General features: G+C 44.9%; 1 protein-coding gene across 1 annotated transcript in view; it reads right to left on the minus strand.

Annotated features, from left to right (window-relative positions):
• Positions 1-19,072, minus strand: part of LOC309550487 (alpha-tectorin-like) — a gene marked incomplete at its 3' end in the record, with an annotated part of 31,852 nt that overhangs the window by 2,525 nt on the left and 10,255 nt on the right. Inside the window, exons 5-7 of the mRNA XM_082250856.1 lie at positions 9,453-9,694; positions 9,050-9,333; positions 6,087-6,327 (exon numbers count right to left, since the gene is read on the minus strand). Coding sequence (XP_082106982.1) covers positions 6,087-6,327; positions 9,050-9,333; positions 9,453-9,694 — 767 coding nt within the window. The remainder of the gene's footprint in view (positions 1-6,086; positions 6,328-9,049; positions 9,334-9,452; positions 9,695-19,072) is intronic.

Below are 19,072 nucleotides of genomic sequence, written 5' to 3' on the forward strand. Positions count from 1 at the left end.
TATGCTGATGTTTCTTTCTGGCACATAGCTCCATTGGAAATTTTGCAGACACATATTTTTAGTTTTGGCACAGGATGAGTAGTTTTATCAAATTATTTATTATTTTCAAAGTGGAGATATTTCATTATGAGGGAAAATCTGTATTCTGACATGACTGTGTCAAAGAATGGAGTGGCAAATAATGTGTTGGTTGTCCAATACCACTTCTGCAGGGGTTTCCCCACCACTCCCTGAAGAATTATTAGTCCCAGAAATTTACAAAGGTCATCTTTGGTCACTGGTTCCCACTTTCTGCATCTTGCATATCTCCGATGCGTAGCGCATTGTTTCTCTTTGTACCGGTTGGACTCGGTAACTATTTTTTCAATAACCTCATCGGTCAAAAATAATTGTAGGTATGCCAAGGGGTTTGTCATGGTCAACGTCAACTTTCATACAAGGTGCTCCTGTAAATGGGAATCTTGGGGGCTCTGCCTGATCCGTACCACAGTCAATAGAGCACCAAGTCCGCACATCACTGAGCTCAGTCGCAGAATTGTCGCTGTCGTCACTTTCCGTATCTGATAACGAATTTTTCCCCGAATTGCAATTACTCTGTTTCACTGTCACTGTTTTCCAGTTTGTCTAAAAGCGCATTTGCGCAAAATGAATGTTTTTTGGAAGTTCTCAATTTGTCAGGCACAAAGAACTGGAAAAGCACAGGCAGGGCACTTGAATAGCCACCAGGTGAAATCCTGTGGTGAAATGGCATGATACAGTGTAATTCAATAGGATAACAACTTTGTATCATGTTATTTTTTTTTAAATACTTTTTTGGAATTGCCGCCGGTTTCACCCCCTGTGTCATAATGCTCGCAGGGAAGGGAACCGGAAGACAGGTGTTGGCATCGGCCGAGCACACAGCGGGAGGACAGCGGGAGGATGGCTGTAGGACGGCGGAGGATCGCAGGGGAAGGTGAGTTTTATTGTGGGGTTATCCCGAGTGTGACTATATATTAACCCCCGAGCCACACTCGGGAATACCGCTAGGGAGGTTAAAGTCTATGGGACCCGAACTTAAAAAATCAAAAGTCCCCATTTTTAAGGCTTAAATGCAAGTTATTGGCCATAGAAAAGGGTATGGGGGACCCGGTACTGCCCTGGGGGACATGTATCAATGCAATTTTTTTTTTTAAATATCATTTTTAAATGAGCAGTGACTTTAAAAAAATGAACATTTCCTTAAACCTGTTCCCTACCGATGCATATTAATATGACGCCGGCTGGAACACTCCGTCCCTCCCGGCAGGCGTCATATGATGTCCGCCTGTTCTTGCTGCTACTGCGCGCCTCCGGGGTTGGCACAGCGTGGTAATCAGGGATGAGGCACACCGTTCAGACACAGCCCATCTCAATTCAGTGTAATGAGCCAATAAAATGTGGCTCTTTACCACGTGACCGGCTGTGTCCAATCACAGCCAGCCACATAAGAGGTCTTTGTGCACGTCGCTCGTGCGTGCTCCTGGGGGTATGCGGTGCGGTGATCGGGGATGAGAGCTTGTCCCTCAAGCCCATCCCCTATAAGGGTAAAAAGCCAATGACATTTGCTCTTGGCCAATCACAGGCAATCACACAATGTAAACAAGCTGTGGTAATTAGCTGTTACCGTGCTCTACTCCTCACACACCAATCCTGTGTGAAGAGGAAATTGCAGTAACCGCTAGTTACCACTTACAGTGCTCAAAGTACCTGTCACCAGCCTATCAAAGTACCTGTCACCAGCCCATCAAAGTACCTGTCACCAGCCCATCAGAGTACCTGATTACCTGTCACAACAACTCAGAGTACCCGAGTACCTGTCAGCCCATCAGAGTACCTGAGCACCTGTCATCAGAGTACCCGAGTACCTGTCACCAGCCCATCAAAGTACATGTCTCCAGCCCATCAAAGTACATGTCTCCAGCCCATCAAAGTACCTGTTACCAGCCCATCAGAGTACCTGATTACCTGTCACAACAACTCAGAGTACCCGAGTACCTGTCATCAGCCCATCAGAGTATCTGAGCACCTGTCATCAGAGTACCCAAATACCTGTCACCAGCCCATCAGAGTACCGGATTACCTGTCACAACAACTCAGAGTACCTGAGTACCTGTCAGCCCATCAGAGTACCTGAGTACCTGTCATCAGAGTATCCGAGTACCTGTCACCAGCACATCAGAATACCTGTCATCAGAGTACCCAAGTACCTGTCATTAGAGTACCTAAGTACCTGTCATTGGAGTACCCGAGTAGCTGTCATTGGAGTACCTGAGTACCTGTCACCAGCCCATCAGAGTACCCAAGTACCTGTCATCAGAGTACCCGAGTACCTGTCACCAGCACATCAGAATACCTGAGTACCTGTCATCAGAGTACCCAAGTACCTGTCATCGAAGTACCCGAACAGCTGTCAATGGAGTCCCCGAGTACCTGTCACCAGCCCATCAGTGTACCTGAGTACCTGTCATCAGTGTACCTGTCACCAGCCCATCAGAGTACCGGAGTACCTGTCTCCAGCCATTCAGAGTACCTGAGTACCTGTCTCCAGCCCAGAGTACCTGAGTACCTGTCTCCAGCCCAGCATACCCGAGTACCTGTCTCCAGTCCAGAGTGCCTGAGTACCTATCTGAGTACCTATATGCAGCCCCTCAGAGTACCCAAGTACCTATATCAGAGTACCCAAGTACCTGTCACCAGCCCATCAGAGTACCCAAGTACCTGTCACCAGTCCATCGGAGTACCCGAGTACCTCTCACCAGAGTACCCAAGTACCAGTCACAACCCATCAGAGTACCCAAGTACTTGTCATCAGAGTACCCGAGTACCTGTCACCAGCACATCAGAATACCTGAGTACCTGTCATCAGAGTACCCAAGTACCTGTCATCGAAGTACCCGAACAGCTGTCAATGGAGTCCCAGAGTACCTGTCACCAGCCCATCAGTGTACCTGAGTACCTGTCATCAGTGTACCTGTCACCAGCCCATCAGAGTACCGGAGTACCTGTCTCCAGCCATTCAGAGTACCTGAGTACCTGTCTCCAGCCCAGAGTACCTGAGTACCTGTCTCCAGCCCAGCATACCCGAGTACCTGTCTCCAGTCCAGAGTGCCTGAGTACCTATCTGAGTACCTATATGCAGCCCCTCAGAGTACCCAAGTACCTATATCAGAGTACCCAAGTACCTGTCACCAGCCCATCAGAGTACCCAAGTACCTGTCACCAGTCCATCGGAGTACCCGAGTACCTCTCACCAGAGTACCCAAGTACCAGTCACAACCCCTCAGAGTACCCGAGTACCTGTCATCAGCCGAGTAGCTATCAACAGAGTGCCTAAATACCTGTCTCCAGCCCTTCAAAGTACCTGAGTACCTATCTGCAGCCCATCATAGTACCGGAGTACCTCTCTGTAGCCCATCAGAGAACCCGAGTACCTATCTGCAGCCCAGAGTATCTAAGTACCTGTCTCCAGCCCAGAGTACCTGAGTACCTGTCTCCAACCCAGAGTACCCGAGTACCTGTCTCCAGCCCAGAGTGCCTGACTACCTATCTGCATGCCATCCGAGTACCCAAGTACCTATATCAGAGTACCCGAGTACCTGTCACCATCCCATCAGAGTTCCTGAGTACCTGTCACCAGCCCATCAGATTACCCGAGTGCCTAAATATCTGTCTCCAGCCCTTCAGAGTACCTGAATACCTATCTGCAGCCTATCAGAATACCAGAGTACCTGTCACCAGCCCATCAGGGTACCTCAGTACTAGGTATGATCGAACGGTTCGGGTCAACCATCGGTTCGACCCGAACATTGGGTGTTCGAAGCTCGGCCGAATTCCGAACTTTTTGCGGTTAAAGTTCGGAATTCGGCCACCAGAACCGCCCAAAATGCAATGGTACAGGAACTGGGCTATAAAGCCCGTGGTTGGCCCAGAAACATCAGTAAAAGCCAATTGAGGGGGCAGGAGTCTGCTAGGAATGTGATTGGAGTGACTAGGGGGTCCAGAGGCCAATCAGGAGTGAATACGCCCCCCATACGCCCCCCAGTATATAACATAGCCCTGCCAAACCTCCAGCACTGTAATACAGAGGCTGTGGAATAGAGTGGAAGCATTTCTGTTACTCCTGCTGCTTGTAAAGCTCCAGTGTCATTTTGCCATTATAAGTGTGAGGAAAGGGATATGCAGTGTAGTTAGGGTACTATATACCACTATAATTAAATTAAAAAATCTAGTTTTTGTAGGGATAGCTTTAAGTGTCAGGGTGACTGTAGTGTAGTTTAATGTGATCTGACTCTTCCATGTCAGGGTGACCGTAGTGTAGTTTAATGTGATCTCACTCTGCCATGTCAGGGTGACCATAGTGTAGTTTAATGTGATCTGACTCTGCCATGTCAGGGTGACCAAACTCTGCTACTATGCAGATTCTGGGATAGGGGTATATATATATATATATATATATATATATATATATATATATATATATATATGTGTGTATATACAGAAGTAAAAAAAAATGCCCCAAAAAACGCCTGCAAAAAACGCCTGAAACAAAAACGCCCCGGTGTGAAAGGAGGGTAACACCATCCCTGCGCTACTGAAATTCTAAGAAAAATGATCTGCTTTTTCTAGTTCTGGACATGCTACAGAGCTGGAACTTCACAGGTACACTTTTTAGACCCCCCAGACACTAAATCCAAAGAAATCTCTTTTTTATTTTTTTAAATAATTTTTTCAATAATTGGCTCTCTATCAAAAACGACAATTTATAAGAACTTTTTTTTGCCTGATTCATAGTCCCTGGGGCATCACCCAGAACCCTTGGCACTTTTTAGGGGCTTTTATTGGGTTTTAGGGCTTCAAAATGGTGTTTTTTGATTCCAGAAGTTCGGGTCCCATTGATTTCAATGGGGTTCTGGAATCCGAACCAAACTTTCGGGAAATTCGGGTGTTCTGGTCAAACCGAACTTTCCAAAAGTTCGATTATCCCTACTCAGTACCTATCTGCAGCCCAATAGAGCACCCGAGTACCTGTCTCCAGCCCATCAGAATACCCAAATACCACTCTGCAGCCCATTATAGTACCCGAGTACCTCTCTGTAGCCCATCAGAGAACCTGGGTACCTATCTGCAGCCCAGAGTACCCGAGTACCTGTCTCCAGCCCAGAGTACCTGAGTACCTGTCTCCAGCCCAGAGTACCCGAGTACCTGTCTCCAGCCCAGAGTGCCTGAGCATATCCCAAAATTTCCATTGTGAAAAGAATCATTTAGAAAAGGTGAGACACCAATAAATGGTATTTTTTGTGCTCTAGCTTGAGATGGTGTGTTATTCTTCAGGTTTTAAACGTGAATATTGGACAAACCACAAACACTGGCTTTCCCAGTAGAAATCCAAGCTCATGTAAAAATCACTCTGATTTTCAGTATATTTTTCTTTATGGATTTCTAAATATGCCTTGGGAAATTAGGCAAATGAGAAACATACTAAGTGATGTGAAGTGCAATTTGTTAAAACGAAGCTTGGCTGTTCTTACTAAAAAACCTCTCAGAGGTTATCTGGCATTAACCAAGGGTCAATTAAAGGAACAGATATGAGCTTAATCAAAGAGGAATACACATTGATTGAACATCATTATCTCTAAAAGGCAAACCCATTAAAATGAGTTCTGCTTTTTTGCTGTAAGTTACTGTAATTTGTATGTATGTATAGCCCACAGTTTTTTTTTTAAGTTTTAAATAGAGTAGGGAAATATAGTCCTAGTAAGGTATTGTTGCTGGGTTTGTCCTGCTAGAGAATTCCTTATACTTCCTGTCTAAGAAATACAACAGGAAGTGACAGAAAGTCTCTCCAAAATTAGATGAATTTGTCCCCAGGATACTTTTCCCTATTGGAAGATTTCTCCTCATGACGTCACTATAAATTAGGATTCCCCATTTTCCTCACTTGATCATCAATACCAACAGAAGGGTAAATCCCCCTAATATAACACAAACTGCAATCCTAACTAATCAGAGTGTTTAACTCTGTACTTACGGCAGAAAGAATCATTCCTCCAGGGACCTATTGTTACTTTATGAGACTGGCAGGACTGTGCATAGGACTGAAGATTATCACACAAGGCACTTGGATCCAGGTTCAGTTCACACAAGTCATAGACACAGTTATTGAAATAGATCAGTGGGTTTACAACTCCATGGCAGTCTTTGAATGGACCCTCCTCATCAGTAATCATTCCACAGAAACTGTTGCTGGTAATGGTATTCTTTTCATCCATAGTACAACTTGGTTCATGCTCTAATCCAGTTGTGCAACTACGAGAAATATTTGAGTTTAGTTAGTAGGAAAGTAGATTTGGAAAAATGAGGGATGTAGTATGAAGTCTGATGTAGATGCCAGTGAGTCTTTTGTAACATAAAAATAAAGTAATGAACTGGAGTGGCAGTTCACATGAGAGAAGTTATAATTTTGAATGTTAGAGAATGTTTTGTGTTTTTAACATAAAATAATTAATTGAATATAAAACACTTTAATACTGAACCAGCTAATTAACATGAACCATACAAAAAGTAATCTGTACCTAAAGTGGAACCTCACCCAAAATGGGAAGTTTCACTTTAAGTCCTCCTTTTTTTGGGGGGGGGTGAGTGGAGGAGAGCTTGAACCTATTTTTAACAAGTACCCACTCCCACTTCCACTTGGATCATCTAGGCAATCCAAGCGGAAGTTTTCCTCCCTACCTTCCTCCCTTCAGTCTTCTGGTACATGTCACAGATCCAAGGAGACTGCAGGACTATTCATAAACCACAGCACAGCTCAGTCATGCTCAGTGGGCATCTAACTGTGAAGCCACAGGGCGGCGATAAATCCCTTTACAGGTAAGTGTCCTTTTACACAATTTAAATCTGCTAACTTTAAATTTTTTTTTTCTACAGTGACGCCCTATTTAAGTAGATTACAGTTCATAACATGAAGTAGAACTTTGTCCATGTGGGGCAAAGCTAAAGGTTTACTAACCTTCAACCCCCTTCCCCAAAACTGCTTACACTGTACATACTGTACATTCCCTCTATGGCCCTGTAAAACTAATCACCCACTGGAGTGAAGTAGCCTGATTGTCAGTAAATATAAAGAAGACTGAACAATCAGTTTGTATTGTGAATACTCGGCTTAAGGGTTATGGTCTTATTAACTGTAAATTATCCTTATTCTGTTCATATTGGATTGGATTTTGCCATCATTGAACAATTTATTTATCCTCTTCACACCCAAGGGTAAAAAAAAATCTTAATGCCCAAATTTTGCAATGTTTGACTTGTGTTAGTAAAACCATACATATCACAACTACTTAGTGCATCCAGGTGGATTGTACCGCATTTTTTTTAGGACAAATTGGGCTTTAATTTGGTGGTAAATGGTAATGAATTTCTCCTGTTTTTTTTTATTTTTTTATCATAGGAAACTGGCCCAAAATAGTAAAAAAAAATACATATATATATATATATATATATATATATATATATATATATATATATATTTTTTTTTTTTTTTTTTTTTTTTTACATTTAGCTGTATATTTGTTTTTATTACCATAACCTACCACCAAAGAACCCAAAATATATTCTCCTGCTCCGGATGATGGCAACAATACCACATATGTGTATGTTAGTTGTTTTTTGTACTCGTAGTACAGCCCAAAAACAATAGTACACATTTTATTTTGTTTTTACCCTACCTAAAACACACTGGCGCTGACTGATGCTGAACCTGATACTAATTTAAAAAATGCTTTTTAAAAATAGATCCTGCCCAAAATTTACTGACCATGACCCTTACTTGACTTAAACACTAACCCTGGCCCTAACCTAGCTCAATCCTTGATCTAGATATTTTTATTTATTTATTGTTATATTTTTATAATTATTATTTTTCTTTTTAACACACACTTTTTTTTCTCTGCAAGGAAAGAGGGAGATACAATGTATCTCTCTCCTCTATTCACAGGGAGAAAAACACAGGGGCGGCATCACAGTGACTGATCACTGTGATAGCCAGAGTTGGGGGACTCGAGTCACATGACTTGACTCAAATCAGACTTAAGTCACCAGTTTGAGGACTTGAGACTTGCTTGACTAAAATTAATAAAAGACTCGACTTGACTTTGACTTGGTATTCATGACTTGAGACTTGACTTTGACTTGAGACATATGACTCGAAATGACTTTACTTTTTTAAGTTATTAAATATTTGCATTTTCTCAAGATGTGTTAAAGCAAAATTAATGTGCCTGTTATGTTTCTGACACCACAGTCACTTAAAACACCTCAGTGTGTTCTGATTTTTAGGACACTGGCTGTTTAACAATGGAAATACTTAACATGTTTTTAGTGACTATGGTGTTGAAACATGACCGGACAAAGGATTTTGAGCTGTTTGGGCATTCAAAGTGTTTCTTAAATATGCCAAGAAAAAAGCACTAAGCAGTTTTGGTAATGTTGAAAATAAAACAAATCCTTTCCTGACCACTGACTTTTAACTGATTTAAAGGTGAAAATTGGGGTAGATCAGTATTTTGACTTGATTTGTGGCTTGACCAAAATAAATTACTTGACTTGACTTGCTTGACTTCTAGCAGGGACTCTACTTGACTTGCTTGCTTTTCGCCACAGTAAATTGGGACTTGCTTGAGACTTGAAGGTTAAGACTTGAGACTTGCTTGTGACTTGCACATGTGTGACTTACTCCCATGTCTGGTGATAGCCAATCAGAGGCTATCACAGTGATCAAGTGACTTATAATCGATTGTTAATATGGGGCCTGGGGCTCTCAGTGAGACTCCGGTCTTTGTGGTGGGAGTGGGCCCCCCAGAAAAATGTCCAGTCCACTGAGGCCGCATATAAGTGTTACATTGGCATGAAGGGGTTTCTAGGCATCTCTGCTTGATATTTTTTTATATGAACTAAGGCCTTTTACCTTAAAGCAATGGATTAACATGGATTTACCATTATGAATATAGGATAATTGACTCGTGATTACCTTGTGTCATTGTCCACCTGCCAGCTGTTACCAAGACTGTTAGAGTCTGCTTCTAATTCACCATCTGGGTTTAAGAAGTCATCAGTTTGGTTTCCATTGAAATTTCCACAGATTCCACACACTTTGTTGGCATATTCCCCTGGAATATTCACCACCACTCTATGGTTTCCATCAAACCGCACACTTACACCAAATGCTGTTGTCACCAGTACATCATGTCCACTAAGGAAGATGTTAATGTTTGGATGTAGGGCTACTGGTAAGGTTACTGCAATTTTGTTGACCTGGAGTCACAATATATAATAGAAAACATTTAAGATAGGAAGATAAACAAGAGCAAGTGAAAAAGAATTACAATGAAATAATAGTATATATCAATAGTTTTTTTTCCGTTTGTACTCACTTTCACATTTCTGTTCTTCTCCAGTGTGATCCTGTATCCATTCATATCAATGTTGACATAACTGACATAAGACACCCTTGTGTTGCTTCCTCTGTGCTCATTGGCTGCTTCGACATTGAACTCTGCCAGGTGTCCATCAACTTCACAGAGTTTAGATAATATATAGGTGCAAGTGCCCATAAAATGGTGCACCTGATTGTCAAAGGTGTAGTAATGAGGATCTCCACTAATCTCACAGGATCCTAGGGGAAGGGTGGGTGATCATCATAAATTTGAAACTCCTAACATTAATAAAACGATAACACAGTCCTTTCCTAATAGGTGCATTTTAGATATTGTATATCCTTAAGAACTGTAAAGAGTAGGGTTGAGCGGACACCTAGATGTCCGTGTTCGACGGATTCGGCCGAACTTTAAAAAAAAGTCCGGGTCCGTGTCCCGGACTTTTACCAAACTTTTCCCGGACACCGAACCCCATTGAAGTCAATGGGGACCCGAACTTTAAGGCACTAAAATGGCTCTAAAACACCAATGGAAAGGGCTAGAGTGCTGCAAATGGCAGCAAAACGTAGTTAAGAGCATGGCAAGTGCTCTGCAAACAAATGTGGATAGGGAAATAACTTAAAACAACAAAAAAAAACAGAAAAATAAAACAATGTTCTTCATCTCTGAAGGACGAGGCCCATATGGAGTAGGAGGGAGGTTGAGGTGGTGGTGGATGTGGCGGTGTCATAGGCGTGCGCACAGGGTGTGCCTGGTGTACCTGGGCACACCCTAATCACCTAGGGCACATAGCATTATCGCTCTGTTTGCCAGTGAGGAGATGGGAAAGATCTCCCTCGCACCTGCTCTGCTCTATTTCTCTTTGCCAGCAGGGAGAGTAATGTATCGGGGCCATGTACATGTAGGCAAACACATGCATGTGTATTTCAACTTTGGGGTGCACACCCTAATGCAATAGGCTGCGCACACCTATGGGCGGTGTAGGTGGAAGCGGCGGTGGAGGAGGACCAGGGCCGGATTAAGAGCATCATGGTCTTGGTGCTGAGGATTTTGAAGGGCCTTAAGGGCCGTGCCTTGGCATGCACCCAGAGGAGGAAGGGTGCAGCCATGCATGCCTAATTCAACATGGGATGCTGTCTCTGAAGCCCATAAACACATCCATGCATCGGCAACTGTCCCTCCTTGTCCGGCCTTCGCACTGTGTGGGGAGGTTCTGAGGGTGCTGCCTGGGGAAGCGAGCATAGAAGCCAGACTTCTGTGTTTACAAGTGACAGAAGAGCGGTCACAGTGAATATGGCCAACCCGGGGCCTATATAAAAGGTAGGGGCCTGCATGGAGCTGCAGCTCCAATAGCCCCTACGTTAATCTGGCCCTGAGGAGGAGGACGAGGTAGCCAACACTGCTTCTTTTCACAAATTTTAAATGAGGGTACACCCCAAAAGAGTGAGAAAGAGCAAAAATGGAACAATGGCTGGGTAAGGTCGGTATCCATTGCTATTCTGCACAAGGTACGGAAAAGTCCCGTGGGATCCATGCCTGGTTCATTTTAATGAACGTGAGCTTGTCCACATTGTCTCTGGACAGGCGGCTGCGCTTGTCTGTTATAACACCCCCAGCCGTGCTAAATACCCGTTCAGATAATACACTGGCTGCAGGGCACGCCAGCACCTCCAAGGCGTAAAGGGCAAGCTCAGGCCATGTGCCCAATTTGGAGACCCAGAAGTTGAAGGGGGCAGACCCCTCATTCACTACATGTAGGCGTGTGCACACATACTGCTCCACCATGTTGGTAAAATGCTGCCTCCTGCTAAGACGTTCCATCTGAACTGCTGGTGCTGCTGTTTGTTGTGGCGTGCTGACAAAGCTTTTCCACATTTCGGCCATGCTAACCCTGCCTTCTGAGGTGCTGGCGGTGCCCTGGTTGAGTTGGCGACCTCCTCCTCCTCCTCCTCTGCCTTGTGCTTCCACTGTGGCCCCGCTGTCAGATGGGAATGCCAGCAGCATCGCGTCTACCAGCGTGCGCTTGTACTCGCGCATCTTGCGATCGCGCTCCAGTGAGTGAATTAAGGACGGTACGTTGTCCTTGTAACGGGGATCCAGCAGCGTGGCCACCCAGTAATCAGCACAAGTTAGAATGTGGGCAACTCGGCGGTCGTTGTGGAGACACTGCAGCATGTAATCGCTCATGTGTGCCAGGCTGCCCAGAGGCGACGAAAGGCTGTCCTCTGTGGGAGGTGTATCGTCCGTGTCCTCTGTATCCCCCCAGCCACGCACCAGTGATGGCCATGAGCTGGCCTGGGTGCCACCCTGCTGTGAACATGGTTCCATCTCCTCCTCCAGCTCCTCCTCCTCCTCATCCTCCTCATCCTCCAGAACTGTGCCCCTGCTGGACAATTGTGTCCCTGGCGTTTGTGTGTGCAGGAACCCACCCTCGGAGCCCCTTGCGAATGACTGCCCTGAAAGCCTTGGAAATGTTACCTCTTCATCCTCCTCCTCCTCCTCATCCTGTGCCACATCCTCTTCCATCATCGCCCGAATTGTTTTTTCAAGGAGGCATAGAAGTGGGATAGTTAAGCTGAGAACGGCGTCATTGCCACTGGCCATGTTGGTGGAGTACTCAAAACAGCGCAACAAGGCACACAGGTCTCGCATGGAGGCCCAGTTATTGGTGGTGAAGTGGTGCTGTTCCGCAGAGCGACTCACGCGTGCGTGCTGCAGCTGAAGCTCCACTATGGCCTGCTGCTGCTCGCACAGTCTTTCCAGCATGTGCAAGGTGGAGTTCCACCTTGTGGGCACGTCACATATGAGGCGGTGAGCGGGAAGGCCGAAGTTACGCTGCAGCGCTGCCAGGCGAGCAGCAGCAGGGTGAGAACGCCGAAAGTGCGCACAAACGGCCCGCACTTTCTGCAGCAGCTCTGACATATCGGGGTAGTTTTTAAGGAACCTCTGCACCACCAAATTCAGCACATGCGCCAGGCAAGGGATGTGCGTCAAACCGGCTAGGCCCAGAGCTGCTATGAGATTTCTCCCGTTATCGCACACCACCAGGCCGGGCTTGAGGCTCGCTGGCAGCAACCACTCATTTGTCTGCTGTTCCATGCTCCTCCACAACTCCTGCGCGGTGTGTGGTTTGTCCCCCAAACAGGCAAGTTGTAAAACTGCCTGCTGTCGTTTAGCCCTGGCCGTGCTGAAGTTGGTGGTGAAGGTGTTACACTGTCCGGATGAGGAGGCGGTAGAGGATGAGGAAGCGGAGTAGGAGGAGTTAGGAACAGGAGGCAAACTAAAGCGCCCTGCAATCCTCGGTGGTGGAAGGACATGCGCCAAATTGCTATCCGCCTCAGGCCCATCCGCCACTGCATTTACCCAGTGTGCCGTTAGGGAGATATAACGCCCCTGACCGTGCTTACTGGTCCACGTATCGGTAGTTAGGTGGACCTTGGCACAGATGGCGTTGCGCAGTGCACACCTGATTTTTTCCCCCACTTGGTTGTGCAGGGAAGGGATGGCTTGCCTGGAAAAGTAGTGGCGGCTGGGCACAACGTACTGTGGGACAGCCACCGACATAAGGTTTTTAAAACTGTGCGTCTCCACCAGACGGAATGACAGCATTTCAAAGGCCAATAATTTTGAAATGCTGGCATTCAGGGCCAGGGATCGCGGGTGGGTAGGGGGGTACTTCCTCTTCCTCTCAAGTGTTTGGGAGATGGAAAGCTGAACGCTTCCACGGGACATTGTGGAGATGGTTGTTGGTGACCCAGGTGGTGGTGTTGCTGACAGATCGTCTGTTTGCGGGGTGGCAGGTGCCGGTATCACTACAGATGTGGCTGGAGCGGCCGAGACTGCAGCAGAAGAGGAAGCAGGATGAGCCAGAGACGTTTCTTGGTTTTGAAGGTGTGTACTCCACTGCAGCTCGTGCTTTGCACTTAGATGCCTGATCATGCAGGTTGTGCTCAGGTTGAGAAGGTTTATGCCTTGCTTCAAGCTCTGATTGCACAGGGTGCAAACCACTCGTGTCCTGTCATCAGCACATTTTCTAAAGAACTTCCACGCTAGAGAACTCCTTTGAGCTGACTTTGGTGCGCTCGTTCCCTTGCTGCGTTGGGCAGTAGCGGGCGTAGTGTCTAGGGCACGGCCGCTCCGCTTCTGCACCCTGCTCCCTCTTCTGCTGTGCTGGTGGCTCTGTGCGACCACCGCCTCTTCCTCCAAACTACTCAGGTCACCTGCATGACGTTCATTCCATGTGGGGTCGAGGACCTCATCGTCCTCCACATCATCTTCCACCCAGTCTTCACCCCTGCCCTCCTTGTCGGTCTCCACAATGCTGAACGCCGCAGCAGTTGGCACCTGCGTTTCGTCATCATCGGAGACGTGCTGCGATGATCCTTGCATGTACTCATCTTGAGAAATAAGTGGTTGGGCATCGCTGCACTCAATCTCTTCCACTTCTGGGGCAGGGCTAGGTGGATGGCCCTGGGAAACCCTGCTGACAGAGTCATCAAAAAGAAGAAGAGACTGCTGTATGGCTTGAGGCTCAGACTGCTTGCCTGATTTGCAAGGCGGTGAGGTGAAAGACGGTTGGACATCGGCTGCAGGTGCCAACTGTGACCTTTCTGCAGTAGACTGGGTGGGAGACAATGTGAAGGAACTGGAGGCACTGTCAGCAGCAAACCAATCTACTATCGCCTCCACTTGTTCTGGCCTCATCACTTCTAGGGGCGTATGATGCCCTACCAAATACTGATGCAGGTTCTGTTGCCTACTCACACTCGAGGAAGGTGTTTCACTTGTGCGTGTAGCTGGCACAGATCGACCACGTCCTCTCCTTGCAACAGGAGCTCTAGCAGCAGCACCACCACGACCCAGGCCACGGCCCCTATTTGACGCTCTCCTCATATTTCTGAAATTTAAGATCTTGCCCTAGAAAGGTCTTTATTGAATAGCGGAACAAAAGAACAACAGTATCGCACGGGTGTATCTCACAGTCAAATATGCAAACTATGCCGCAATTTAATGTTTTTTACACCAAAAGGGTGTGTATTGAATAGCGGAATAGGATAAAAAACTGTGTATCTCACACGTACAAACACAGACTAGGCCCGATTAAATTTTTTCCTACCCTAAAGGGAGGATGAGGAAGAGGAGTATGGAACAGGCAGCACCCTCAAATCTTCAGAAGTATGAGATGAACCCCAAAAACTTGGAAAGGTGGATCTCACACGTACCGACACAGACTATTCCGCAATTTAATTGAGCCACAAAGGTTTTTATTGAATAGCGGAATAGGAAATATGATAAAAAAAAAGTGTATGTTTTTCACACGTACAGAAGCACACTAGGCCCCAATTACTATTGTTTGTACACCTAAAAGGATGGATGAGGAGGAGGAGGAGGAGGAGTATAGAACAGGCAGCACCCTCAAAGCTTCAGAAGTATGAGATGAACCCCAAAAACTTGGAAAGGTGGATCTCACACGTACCGACACAGACTATTCCGCAATTTAATTGAGCCCCAAAGGTTTTTATTGAATAGCGGAATAGGAAATATGATCAAAAAAAAGTGTATGTTTTTCACACGTACAGAAGCACACTAGGCCCCAATTACTATTGTTTGTACACCTAAAAGGATGGATGAGGAAGAGGAGGAGGAGGAGTATAGAACAGGCAGCACCCTCAAAGCTTCAGAAGTATGAGATGAACCCCAAAAACTTGGAAAGGTGGATCTCACACGTACCAACACAGACTATTCCGCAATTTAATTGAGCCCCAAAGGTTTTTATTGAATAGCGGAATAGGAAATATGATCAAAAAAAAGTGTATGTTTTTCACACGTACAGAAGCACACTAGGCCCCAATTACTATTGTTTGTACACCTAAAAGGATGGATGAGGAGGAGGAGGAGGAGGAGTATAGAACAGGCAGCACCCTCAAAGCTTCAGAAGTATGAGATGAACCCCAAAAACTTGGAAAGGTGGATCTCACACGTACCGACACAGACTATTCCGCAATTTAATTGAGCCCCAAAGGTTTTTATTGAATAGCGGAATAGGAAATATGATCAAAAAAAAGTGTATGTTTTTCACACGTACAGAAGCACACTAGGCCCCAATTACTATTGTTTGTACACCTAAAAGGATGGATGAGGAGGAGGAGGAGGAGGAGTATAGAACAGGCAGCACCCTCAAAGCTTCAGAAGTATGAGATGAACCCCAAAAACTTGGAAAGGTGGATCTCACACGTACCGACACAGACTATTCCGCAATTTAATTGAGCCCCAAAGGTTTTTATTGAATAGCGGAATAGGAAATATGATCAAAAAAAAGTGTATGTTTTTCACACGTACAGAAGCACACTAGGCCCCAATTACTATTGTTTGTACACCTAAAAGGATGGATGAGGAAGAGGAGGAGGAGGAGTATAGAACAGGCAGCACCCTCAAAGCTTCAGAAGTATGAGATGAACCCCAAAAACTTGGAAAGGTGGATCTCACACGTACCAACACAGACTATTCCGCAATTTAATTGAGCCCCAAAGGTTTTTATTGAATAGCGGAATAGGAAATATGATCAAAAAAAAGTGTATGTTTTTCACACGTACAGAAGCACACTAGGCCCCAATTACTATTGTTTGTACACCTAAAAGGATGGATGAGGAGGAGGAGGAGGAGGAGTATAGAACAGGCAGCACCCTCAAAGCTTCAGAAGTATGAGATGAACCCCAAAAACTTGGAAAGGTGGATCTCACACGTACCGACACAGACTATTCCGCAATTTAATTGAGCCCCAAAGGTTTTTATTGAATAGCGGAATAGGAAATATGATCAAAAAAAAGTGTATGTTTTTCACACGTACAGAAGCACACTAGGCCCCAATTACTATTGTTTGTACACCTAAAAGGATGGATGAGGAGGAGGAGGAGTATAGAACAGGCAGCACCCTCAAAGCTTCAGAAGTATGAGATGAACCCCAAAAACTTGGAAAGGTGGATCTCACACGTACAGACACAGACTATTCCGCAATTTAATTGAGCCCCAAAGGTTTTTATTGAATAGCGGAATAGGAAATATGATCAAAAAAAAGTGTATGTTTTTCACACGTACAGAAGCACACTAGGCCCCAATTACTATTGTTTGTACACCTAAAAGGATTGATGAGGAGGAGGAGGAGGAGGAGTATAGAACAGGCAGCACCCTCAAAGCTTCAGAAGTATGAGATGAACCCCAAAAACTTGGAAAGGTGGATCTCCCACGTACCGACACAGACTATTCCGCAATTTAATTGAGCCCCAAAGGTTTTTATTGAATAACGGAATAGGAAATATGATCAAAAAAAGTGTATGTTTTTCACACGTACAGAAGCACACTAGGCCCCAATTACTATTGTTTGTATACCTAAAAGGATGGATGAGGAAGAGGAGGAGGAGGAGTATAGAACAGGCAGCACCCTCAAAGCTTCAGAAGTATGAGATGAACCCCAAAAACTTGGAAAGGTGGATCTCACACGTACCGACACAGACTATTCCGCAATTTAATTGAGCCCCAAAGGTTTTTATTGAATAACGGAATAGGAAATATGATCAAAAAAAGTGTATGTTTTTCACACGTACAGAAGCACACTAGGCCCCAATTACTATTGTTTGTACACCTAAAAGGATGGATGAGGAGGAGGAGGAGGAGGAGTATAGAACAGGCAGCACCCTCAAAGCTTCAGAAGTATGAGATGAACCCCAAAAACTTGGAAAGGTGGATCTCACACGTACCGACACAGACTATTCCGCAATTTAATTGAGCCCCAAAGGTTTTTATTGAATTGCGGAATAGGAAATATGATCAAAAAAAAGTGTATGTTTTTCACACGTACAGAAGCACACTAGGCCCCAATTACTGTTGTTTTTACACCTAAAAGGATGGATGAGGAAGAGGAGGAGGAGGAGTATAGAACAGGCAGCACCCTCAAAGCTTCAGAAGTATGAGATGAACCCCAAAAACTTGGAAAGGTGGATCTCACACGTACCGACACAGACTATTCCGCAATTTAATTGAGCCCCAAAGGTTTTTATTGAATAGCGGAATAGGAAATATGATCAAAAAAAAGTGTATGTTTTTCACACGTACAGAAGCACACTAGGCCCCAATTACTATTGTTTGTACACCTAAAAGGATGGATGAGGAGGAGGAGGAGGAGGAGTATAGAACAGGCAGCACCCTCAAAGCTTCAGAAGTATGAGATGAACCCCAAAAACTTGGAAAGGTGGATCTCACACGTACAGACACAGACTATTCCGCAATTTAATTGAGCCCCAAAGGTTTTTATTGAATAGCGGAATAGGAAATATGATCAAAAAAAAGTGTATGTTTTTCACACGTACAGAAGCACACTAGGCCCCAATTACTATTGTTTGTACACCTAAAAGGATGGATGAGGAGGAGGAGGAGGAGGAGTATAGAACAGGCAGCACCCTCAAAGCTTCAGAAGTATGAGATGAACCCCAAAAACTTGGAAAGGTGGATCTCACACGTACCGACACAGACTATTCCGCAATTTAATTGAGCCCCAAAGGTTTTTATTGAATAACGGAATAGGAAATATGATCAAAAAAAGTGTATGTTTTTCACACGTACAGAAGCACACTAGGCCCCAATTACTATTGTTTGTACACCTAAAAGGATGGATGAGGAGGAGGAGGAGGAGGAGTATAGAACAGGCAGCACCCTCAAAGCTTCAGAAGTATGAGATGAACCCCAAAAACTTGGAAAGGTGGATCTCACACGTACCGACACAGACTATTCCGCAATTTAATTGAGCCCGAAAGGTTTTTATTGAATTGCGGAATAGGAAATATGATCAAAAAAAAGTGTATGTTTTTCACACGTACAGAAGCACACTAGGCCCCAATTACTGTTGTTTTTACACCTAAAAGGATGGATGAGGAAGAGGAGGAGGAGGAGTATAGAACAGGCAGCACCCTCAAAGCTTCAGAAGTATGAGATGAACCCCAAAAACTTGGAAAGGTGGATCTCACACGTACCGACACAGACTATTCCGCAATTTAATTGAGCCCCAAAGGTTTTTATTGAATAGCGGAATAGGAAATATGATCAAAAAAAAGTGTATGTTTTTCACACGTACAGAAGCACACTAGGCCCCAATTACTATTGTTTGTACACCTAAAAGGATGGATGAGGAGGAGGAGGAGGAGGAGTATAGAACAGGCAGCACCCTCAAAGCTTCAGAAGTATGAGATGAACCCCAAAAACTTGGAAAGGTGGATCTCACACGTACAGACACAGACTATTCCGCAATTTAATTGAGCCCCAAAGGTTTTTATTGAATAGCGGAATAGGAAATATGATCAAAAAAAAGTGTATGTTTTTCACACGTACAGAAGCACACTAGGCCCCAATTACTATTGTTTGTACACCTAAAAGGATGGATGAGGAGGAGGAGGAGGAGGAGTATAGAACAGGCAGCACCCTCAAAGCTTCAGAAGTATGAGATGAACCCCAAAAACTTGGAAAGGTGGATCTCACACGTACAGACACAGACTATTCCGCAATTTAATTGAGCCCCAAAGGTTTTTATTGAATAGCGGAATAGGAAATATGATCAAAAAAAAGTGTAT

The sequence above is a fragment of the Pelophylax lessonae genome, assembly GCF_965119305.1.
Source record: "Pelophylax lessonae genome assembly, chromosome: 3".
NCBI classification, from domain to species: Eukaryota; Metazoa; Chordata; class Amphibia; order Anura; family Ranidae; genus Pelophylax; species Pelophylax lessonae.